The 10,543-nt window shown below is 37.3% G+C and overlaps 1 pseudogene and 3 gene segments (V, D, J or C); all 4 read left to right on the top strand.

The window, feature by feature from the left end:
• Positions 1 to 640: 640 nt before the first annotated feature.
• Positions 641 to 9,768, top strand: LOC113151970 (the record flags this gene model as incomplete). The annotated part of the segment is given in 2 exon segments: positions 641 to 710; positions 9,479 to 9,768. Coding segments are annotated over 2 exon segments (333 nt in total), but the record flags the coding sequence as incomplete, so codon positions are not given.
• On the top strand, positions 1,899 to 2,514 carry LOC113149694 (annotated as a pseudogene).
• Positions 3,360 to 3,831, top strand: LOC113150416. The segment is given in 2 exon segments: positions 3,360 to 3,432; positions 3,524 to 3,831. Coding segments are annotated over 2 exon segments (354 nt in total).
• On the top strand, positions 5,158 to 5,619 carry LOC113151919. The segment is given in 2 exon segments: positions 5,158 to 5,225; positions 5,318 to 5,619. Coding segments are annotated over 2 exon segments (345 nt in total).
• Positions 9,769 to 10,543: the final 775 nt, after the last annotated feature.

Raw genomic sequence — 10,543 nt, 5'->3', positions numbered from 1 at the left:
ATTTTCGTTATAATCTGACATTCTGTTCATGATGTCAGATAACAGATGCCATGAAATCACTTTCATATCTTTTTATGTAACAGCATTAATACACAGCATATACACAACATACAGACAGTTCACTGCGTGAAATCAAACCACATTTCTCTTACTTTTGATGATAACTGAGCACTGGGTCCACAAAGATCTGCCTTGAACTGCAGTTTGACTCCTGCGTTCTGTCTACAACATACAATATAAATACAAAAAATACTAATATAAACATAGGACAAAGTGAGACTGAAGTAGGAATCTCACATTTGTCTCAGAGCGGGAGAGGAGCAAAATTTTAGCAGCAACATTTTCCTTGTGGGTAAAGGTTTGTTTTGTAATTTTACTAATATAATTTTTGCCTTTGAATCAGGTGTTGCAGCAGATATCAATGTTTGTCAATGAAATGCGGACACAGCTGAATAATATCCAAACGATATCCACATTAATTAATGAATTATTTCTGGTTATTTTGCAGCTTTGAATGGCCAGACTTTAGAGTTTCTTCCCTTCACGGAAAAAAAAAAAAAAAAAAAAAGCAAAGTGAACTTCCTCCCAGTCTGCTATAAAGACTTGATGTGATGTTAGTTAGAGCAGAAGAAGAGAAGCTCCCATCAGATCACCTTCAATACCAACCATGTTCTCTGTAGCTCTGCTGCTGCTGCTGGCTGCTGGATCCTGTGAGTGTCACTGAGACAGAGACACTGACAGTATGATCACAGTACACTGACTGTTCACTGTTATTACACTGATCCATGTTTTGTTCTACAGGTGTGAAGTGTGAACAGCTGACACAGCCAGCCTCTGAGACTGTGCAGCCAGGTCAACGTCTGACCATCAGCTGTCAGGTCTCTTATTCTGTGAGTGACTACTGGACAGGTTGGATCAGACAGCCTGCAGGGAAAGAAATGGAGTGGATTGGGATGAAATTTACTGGGGCTTCATTCTACAAAGATTCACTGAATAACAAATTCAGTATTGATTTAGACTCTTCCAGCAAAACAGCGACTCTAAATGGACAGAATCTGCAGCCTGAAGACTCTGCTGTGTATTACTGTGCCAGAGAGTCACACAGTAACACAAACCATCAGTAGAGCTGAACAAAAACCCCTCAGTGTCTGAACAGTTGTAACATGAATCCACCAGAGGAGGAGAATTTATTCTCTAATCTTCTGTCACTGTACTAGTTTGTTGAACAAGAAGACAGATGAATGAAAGAAATGAACTGTGACTAATTTGATCAAAAGAATTATGAAATAGAAAGAACTGGGTCTGTCTGGTCTTTGTTTATGTGTTCAATTTTGCTCCTGCTCTGATATCAGATATGTCAAAGTTGACCAAATAAAATACCAAATTTTCTCACCAGTTAACCCTGACACGGACTTGTCATCCTGTCAACTTCATACTAGTCTTAAGAGATAAGTTAAACAGATAATAGGTGGATAAATTAACCTAAGACCAGTTTTGTTAAACACTGTTTATAACAGAGGCCATTTGGAGGGATTATTTCACACATCATATAGCAGCATGATTGTACTAAACAAGGAGATTTTTAGAGTTCCAGCAGCAAATGAGTTTGTTTGTATTATAAATATTATATTTTAACTGGGGTATAGTGTTTGAATATAACAGTAATGTAGTGTGATAAAATTGGTGTTGTTGGAATAATTCAGCCATTTTCAAGAATTTGAAGAACTGATTTAACAGTTTAACCATTTTAGCAGTTGTGAATGAAAAGCATGTGTAACAGGAAGTATGTAACATGGTCAAAATGTTAAAAACTATTTGCCCCTCCTTGTAAAACCACAATGCAAATTCAGACTCTTAAGATATATATGTTTGTCCTCCCACTGACTGTGTTCAGTCACAAGATGATGGACAAACTGTCTGTTCTGCTGACAGTGCTCTGTCTGCCCTGTAAGTTGCTTCATGCTGCAGTACTTATTAAAAACAGAGATAGTATGGTTTATATATCTCTTATGCTCTAACTCATCTCTTTTTCTGGTTCTTTGTCAGGTTTGAATGGCCAGGCTCTGGAGTCCATTCCGTCCACTTCAGTGTTGAAACAAACTGAGGAAACCCTCAGTCTTTCCTGCAGAGGATCTGGATTTACTTTCAGTAGCTATGGGATGCACTGGATCAGACAACCTGCAGGAAAAGCACTGGAGTGGATCTGAGTTATTTACTATGATTCAAGTAAAACGTTTTATTCCAGCAGTGTTCAAGGACGTATAGACATCACCAGAGATAACAGCAACAGCATGGTGTATCTGAAACTGTCCAACCTAAAGCCAGAGGACTCTGCTGTGTATTACTGTGCCAGAGACACACACTCATCTAATCAAGTGTGGAGGCTTCATAAAAACCTGAAACAATCTATTTTAACAATCACCACCAGAGGGCAGCAGGAGATCTTCAAATATTAAGTTTGGTTCCATACTGAGCACCAAGCGAGAAAAACACACACGAAAACACCAGTTGAGGTTGTGGTTTGAGATTTCCTTTTTTTGGTATTACCAACATGTGTTTTCACCAGTAAAATATAATAATAATATTCCCACATGCTTTTGAAACATGAAGATTCTTCTGTTATAAATTAGTTGTTAAACAAAGGAAAGAAACATACTGAAACAACAAGTTTTAAATATATTAAACTAAGACACTGGATTGATTTGATCTTGAGTCTGTCAATTAGTAAAATCAATTTGAAAATAAGGGCATAAAGAAGTACACAGACCGTCTCCAATTTTTTTTTTATCATCTAAAGGAAAATGATGTTGTTTGATTGTTTCAAACATCAGTGTGAGAACATTTTAAGATTACAGTGGACTATGTACATCTGCATGTGAAATAAAAAATAAAAATTCACAAAAGACTTATTACACAGTTCTTAAAGATCCTACCAACAACAACCCCAGCAAGCTGTAAAGATAAGCCTGAATTAGTGTGGCAATGTCCATAAAACAAGTTCGGTCAAAATCTGATTAAAGCAGTAGATGAAATTGTGGAAATGATCACTTCATGTGACAAAACAAACAAAAAATAAATATCACATTTACATACAAAAGAAAAGTAGTGATATTCTTTATAATCTTAGTTTTACATATTTCTATTATGACCTTAATCATCAGTCAGACATATTAAACCTAAATCAAGTGTGTAGCAAGATCCAGGAAAACTTCTCATTCAGGTGACACAAGTGTAATTTAGTAATAGAATTAAATGTAATTCTGAACTTCATCATTGTCCATCTCTATGCAAAGTGAACTTCCTCCCAGTCTGCTATAAAGACTTAACGTGATGTTAGTTAGAGCAGAAGAAGAGAAGCTCCCATCAGATCACCTTCAATACCAACCATGTTCTCTGTAGCTCTGCTGCTGCTGCTGCTGGCTGCTGGATCCTGTGAGTGTCACTGAGACAGAGACACTGAGAGTATGATCACAGTACACTGACTGTTCACTGTTATTACACTGATCCATGTTTTGTTCTACAGGTGTGAAGTGTGAACAGCTGACACAGCCAGCCTCTGTGACTGTGCAGCCAGGTCAACGTCTGACCATCACCTGCCAGGTCTCTTATTCTGTGGGCAGCTACTGGACAGGTTGGACCAGACAGTCTGCAGGGAAAGGACTGGAGTGGATTGGATATTCAAGTGCAGGATCCAACGCATACTACAAAGATTCACTGAAGAACAAGTTCAGTATTGCCTTCGACTCTTCCAGCAACACAGTGACTCTAAATGGACAGAATCTGCAGCCTGAAGACTCTGCTGTGTATTACTGTGCCAGAGACCCACAGTAACACAAACTATCAGTAGAGCTGAACAAAAACCCCTCAGTGTCTGAACAGTTGTAACATGAATCCACCAGAGGAGGAGCCCTCAGACCACTAAACAGTTCATCATCAAACCACTAAGAACATCTTCACATAAACAGTGGCTCTGAATATGTAAAAGTAATTCTCAAAAGTGTCACGTAAATGTAGGTTGTATTTCATTACTTAACTATTTACTTTACTTTTAGGCAAAATAAAATAGCCACATATTAAACAAATGGAAACAAAGTTTCATTTCAAGGTCAACATAAGTTCAACCAAATAGTTTCTTAGATTTATTTTATTTGTAAATTAAATAAATGTTTTTAAAACATGTCCACACATCAGTATCTGTATAGTTTCAGTGAAGTTATTAAGATTATTTTCACTTGGAGAAAAAAGTTTTCATTCAGATCTACATGTGTATTAATGTAATTTGTTTAATTTGACCCATAATTGCTTGTCATCCTATTTTGTATCACAATGTATGATGTATCACAAGTCTTTATTTGATTGGAACATTTCACAACATATTACAGTTAATAAACACGATTTTTAACATAACAGATCCAGGTTCTCTTCCTCTGTATCCTGTGAGGAGGAGTCAATGCAAAACTCAGATGTCTCCAGCTTCTACTTATCTGTCTGCAGAGAGAACAACACAGAACAGTGGACACACAGTGTAATATGATGGAGTACAGGACAGGACTGCTGCTTTTAGCTCTCTGCTGGGCAGGTGAAAATATTCACAGAGCTGAAATTTATATTGTTTTGATTTTGTTACCAGCCTGATGGACTTTGTTATGTTTTATTAAATATAAAACAATAGTTAATAAAGAAGAAAATATATTAATGAAAATATTTCTACTTTAACTTGACTTGAAATGACTAAATTAATACTATCAAGAAACACCACATATTTAAAGAGGGTCATGGAATTGAGAATTTGTTAAATACACTATGACCTGGTTTTACAGATTTTGTTAAGTGTCTCAGTTTGTGAGGTTGGTTCTGTCTCCTTGGATCCATTGTTTCACATTGATAGAGCTGCGTGGATATTAATGATTTTAGATGTCTGCATGTACAACATAAACTGACACTGATAGATTACAACTATAGTTGTTGAAAGTTAGTTTTTCACATACAATGCTCAAAGTGAAACTGACTATGTAACAAAATGTAAATATTATGTATGTGCTCACTCTGCATACTAAACTACATATGAGTATTCATGTATCTGATTCTATGCAAACTCAATCACGTGCCTGGTTCCTTAGCTATAAAAATGTCACCTCAGACTGTCAGTGGAGTTCACAGCACATCAGTTTGACCATAAACCATGTTTTCTGTAGCTCTACTGCTGCTTTTGGCAGCTGGATCTTGTGAGTCTCTCTGGATTTGTGAAAGTCTACAGTTCTGTTGATGTACTGTAAAACTTGATAATTTGTCACAAAACAATTTCTTCTTTTACCAGGTGTGAAGTGTGAACAGCTGACACAGCCAGCCTCTGTGACTGTGCAGCCAGGTCAACGTCTGACCATCAGCTGTCAAGTCTCTTATTCTGTGGGCTACTACACAGCCTGGATCAGACAGCCTGCAGGGAAAGGACTGGAGTGGATTGGGATGAAATATACTGGAGCTTCGTACTACAAAGATTCACTGAAGAACAAGTTCAGTATTGATTTAGATTCTTCCAGCAACACAGTGACTCTAAATGGACAGAATATGCAGCCTGAAGACTCTGCTGTGTATTACTGTGCCAGAGAGTCACAGTAACACCAACCATCAGTAGAGCTGAACAAAAACCCCTCAGTGTCTGAACAGTTGTAACATGAATCCACCAGAGGAGGAGCCCTCAGACCATGAATGATTTTAACATCCTCTCACCATTACATATTTACATACTGTACATGTCAATGAAATTGTGGAAATAAAACAAAGTGGGTTCCAATGGGAATAAAACATTTTGTATTTGTGTTACTGCAGTAGCTGAAGTGAATATGACATTTTATATTTCAAACCAAGAAAACCTCTCCAATGACTTTAGAAAATGGTTTTATTTTGGTTCATTACTGTGTATGGGGATATATACACAAATCATGCATAGAGTGATCTTATTGATCATATTTCCTAATGTAATAGCTAATGAAGTGTTTTATGATGGTAGTAAGTGCATACAGCATTTAGTTTGGGGGTTGGAGACTGTCAGATTTTTTACGTGTAAAGGTTTTGGTTTTAAAGGATCCAATTATAATATAAGACACAGGCTGGGATCATGACTTTAAGTTAATACATTTAAAAAACATACTTACACTAGTTCTAAACATGATGGTTTCACAGCACAAACTAAACTTATTCAGCAATGTTTAAATCAAACTGGATTAATGTTTATGCAACTTTGACTGTCCATGTTCTAATTTAGAAAATGTGGATTCGTATAATTATACATAAATAGAAAAAATAAAGTTTGTCCATTATAAAACTCAAAAATTAAAACTAAAATAAAAAGGTGGAGGTAATTTTGTTCAATTGATTCATTTAACAAACCCTTAATGGAAAGAATATGCAGCCTGAACACACTGCTGTGTATTACTGTGTCAGATATTCAGGTTTCTATTATCAGAAAACAACTGATGATGGGGTCAGTGATATCAGAAAACTTCCAAGATGATTGTCTCACAATCTCCTCGTTGATTTCATCAGGTAAAAACAACAATACAGTACAGAGCAAAAACAATAGTAACAAAAATATGATTCTAAAATTACTGAAACAAACAAAATGGAAGGCTTAACATGGTCTGTGGCTGATGACAACGTCAGGGTTTAACTGGAATGTACTTTTCTTCTACTACATGTGGCACAGAACGACGAGTCAGCATACAGAGAGGAGGTACATCAGCTCTCAGCCTGGTGCAAGGCCAACAACCTGTCTCTGAACGTTGGGAAAACTAAAGAGATGGTTGTTGACTTTAGAAGAGCAAAGAGTGACCACTCTCCACTGAACATCGATGGAGCGTCAGTGGAGATCGTCAAGAGCACCAAATTTCTTGGTGTCCATCTGGAGGAGAACCTCACCTGGTCACTCAACACCCGCTCCATCAGCAAAAAGGCCCAGCAGCGTCTCTACTTCCTGAGGAAGCTGAGGAAAGCCCATCTGCCGCCCCCCATTTTGACTACATTTTACAGGGGAACCATTGAGAGCATCCTGAGCGGCTGCATCACTGCCTGGTTTGGGAACTGCACCGTTTCGGATCGCAAGGCCCTACAACGGATAGTGAGGACAGCTGAAAAGATCATTGGAGTCTCTCTCCCCTCCATCACGGACATTTACACCACACGCTGCATCCGCAAGGCTACCTGCATTGTGGACGACCCCACCCACCCCTCACACCCAATCTTCACACTTCTGCCATCAGGGAAGAGGTTCCGGAGCATTCGGGCCTCACAACCAGACTTTTGAACAGTTTCTTCCCCCAAGCCATCAGGCTCCTCAACACACTCACAACAAACTGAACTGAGCACACACACTCGCTAGATTTGACATGTTTCCATCTTTCAGTTGTAAATTGTATTCATTTCCGCTACTGGTCGCTGCTGTTTTGTGTTTTGTGTTCTGTTTTTGCACTGTCTTCCGACGTCTGTCTGCACTTTTTCTTTGTGTTCTTGCACTGTTTGCACTAGGTTGCACAGGATGCACTTTATGTGTTTTGCTAGGACAACTTAGCAGTCCTCAGCCCCATGTTTGTCTTGTTGCCGTTTTATGTAGCACCATGGTTCTGGAGAAACGTTGTCTCATTTCACTATGTACTGCTTCAGCTATATGTGGTTGGAATGACAATAAAGCTTCTTGAATTGACTTGACTTGACTTGATTTATAATGATGAGTAAACAGCTCCAGAACAATTTGAATGTGTGGACAAGTATCAAGAGTGAATTACATACATTTTACAGATTATGAGCAGAAAGTAGAAAATAATCTCATCAGGGACACAGAATATACACACAAAATATTTAGAAGAGTTTCTTAATCATTGAACTGTGCAACATCATCATAAAGATTATAAAATAATATTTTTTTTCCAGATACTCAAAAGTGTTTTTCTTTTTTGTTTTTGTCATTTTTAGGAGGATGAGGAGGAGGAGTCAATACAAATAACTCATCTCTTCCATCTATACATATCTGTTTAAGATGAAGACTAAACCACTACTGTTAGATACTCAGTTCAGACTGGGCAGTAAAAACTGTTGTTTACAATGTTTAGACTGAAATGTCTTATTGTTTCTCTAGTCCTGTCTATTACCTGGTCAGGTAAGATCATTAATGGTGTTTGTGACTAATCTCTAGATAATGTCTCTGTGCAGTAGCTGAGCTGTGAGCTTTTTCTCTATTTCTTTAGGTACTGAAGGTCAAACACTGACTGAGTCTGAACCAGCAGTTAAAAGACCTGGAGAATCCCACACACTGACCTGCACATATTCAGGGTTCAGTAGTGATATTTATGGTGCTTGGATCAGACAGGCTGCTGAAAAAAGACTGGAGTGGGTTGCTGCTCTCACTGGTGACAGTAACACCATCTACTACTCTCAGTCACTCCAAGGCCGTTTTACAATCACCAGAGACAATAGCAGAAACCACCTGTATCTGCAGATGAGCAGCCTGAAGACTGAAGATTCTGCTGTTTATTATTGTGTCAGAGTCACAGTGACACAAGAGGAAGTAACGCTGTACAAAAACTCAGCAGAGTTAATCAAGTAAAAAAACAGTTTTTTGCTGTTCACATTTGCAGAAACTAACTCAACAGCATCAACATCATAGTGTCAAATTAAAACTGCTTCATCCAGAAATCCTTTTGTAAGTGATCTCCTGATTTTAAATGTTTAGTGACACAGTTCAAACCATTGGTGACATTTAACACATCAGCCCCTCTTTCTTTTACAACTAACCAGTCTTGTTTTCTATGTAAAGTCACCTTCTTTAAGCTCTGTAGCTGTATAAACATTAACCCATTACAGTTTAACCCAAAAACATAGTCCCCCAATAAATCCTCACTTTGCATTTGTTGCCACTTTTATAGAGCTTTGATGTAATTAATTAAATTAATTTTTAGTATGTATGATCTACAAATCATGAGGACAGAAAGGTTTAAAAATTGGTGCATAGACTAATTGAATCATCCCACTGAATCAAAACCTTTAATGAAGGAAACAATACTAAAATATTATTTTATGAATATTTTCATTTTAGTTTAGTCTTACTTTATTGTTCACATGGTTAAATGTATGAGTAAGGTAAATACCCCATCAATGTAACTGGCAGTCAGATAATATTTCACCTGAGCCTTCAGCAGCAAAAGTGACTTTTACAAACACCTCATTGTGTGAGGTGTGTGTTTGACTTCGAGGAGGAGTCAATGCAAACCTGAGATTATTTTCTACATATGTGTTGATTGAAGTCACAGACATACGCATTGGATACCAGGCAAAGACAACAGACTTTAACAATGATGAGGCTTGATTGTTTGATTGTTCTTTCCATCTTGTCCATAAACTGGGCAGGTGAGAAAATTATTATCTTTTTTGGACAAACCTCTGAAGACATTATGTTTTTACTGTATTTACCATCTATCATCCACAGGTGTGAAGTGTGAACAGCTGACACAGCCAGCCTCTGTGACTGTGCAGCCAGGTCAACGTCTGACCATCAGCTGTCAGGTCTCTTATTCTGTGAGCAGCTACTACACAGCTTGGATCAGACAGCCTGCAGGGAAAGGACTGGAGTGGATTGGGATGAAAGCTGGTAGTACTTCATACTACAAAGATTCACTGAAGAACAAGTTCAGTATTGATTTAGACTCTTCCAGCAACACAGCGACTCTAAATGGACAGAATCTGCAGCCTGAAGACTCTGCTGTGTATTACTGTGCCAGATACCCACAGTAACACAAACCATCAGTAGAGCTGAACAAAAACCCCTCAGTGTCTGAACAGTTGTAACATGAATCCACCAGAGGAGGAGCCCTCAGACCATGAATGAATTACATTATAGTTGATGAAACACTGGATTTATTTACAGCAAATACTTCTGTTACACATTAATAAAGATTAAATCCACAATAAAAATGTTTCACTGACATGTCGGCTTAAATAAAATTGATATTAAGAAACATGGTTTAACACGTTTAAAAAAGTGCTCTATAAATAAATGTATTATTATTTTATCAGTGGAAAAAATATCTTTAAATATAATATCATATTAGAAAAGAGGTTGATGTGTCTCAAAGAAATCTGAAATATATTTTACATTCTACTGCAAAATAATAATTATAATTTGACAGTTGTTGATAATCCTTTAATCTTGCAACATGTTTCTGTATTTGTATAAAATGTCATCCTGCTCATAATGTCAAATGAGAGATTTTTTATCCATTCACAACAACATTAACCTTTCCATTTTTAACAATCACCACCAGAGGGCAGCAGGAGATATTCAAATAAAAAGTTTGGTTCCATACTGAGCACCAAGTGAGAAAAACACACATGAAAACACCAGTTGAGGTTGTGGTTTGTGACTTCCTTTATTGTTAGGTGTATTCCCACATGTTTTTGAAACATTGTGACTCAATTATTAAATGAAGGAAACAAACAACACAACAACATTAATAAACAGACAGACATTTTGAAGATAAGAGCACAAAGATTA

Source organism: Anabas testudineus, chromosome 8 (assembly GCF_900324465.2).
Source record: "Anabas testudineus chromosome 8, fAnaTes1.2, whole genome shotgun sequence".
Taxonomy (NCBI): Eukaryota; Metazoa; Chordata; class Actinopteri; order Anabantiformes; family Anabantidae; genus Anabas; species Anabas testudineus.
This window is presented reverse-complemented; position numbering and strand designations above follow the sequence as displayed.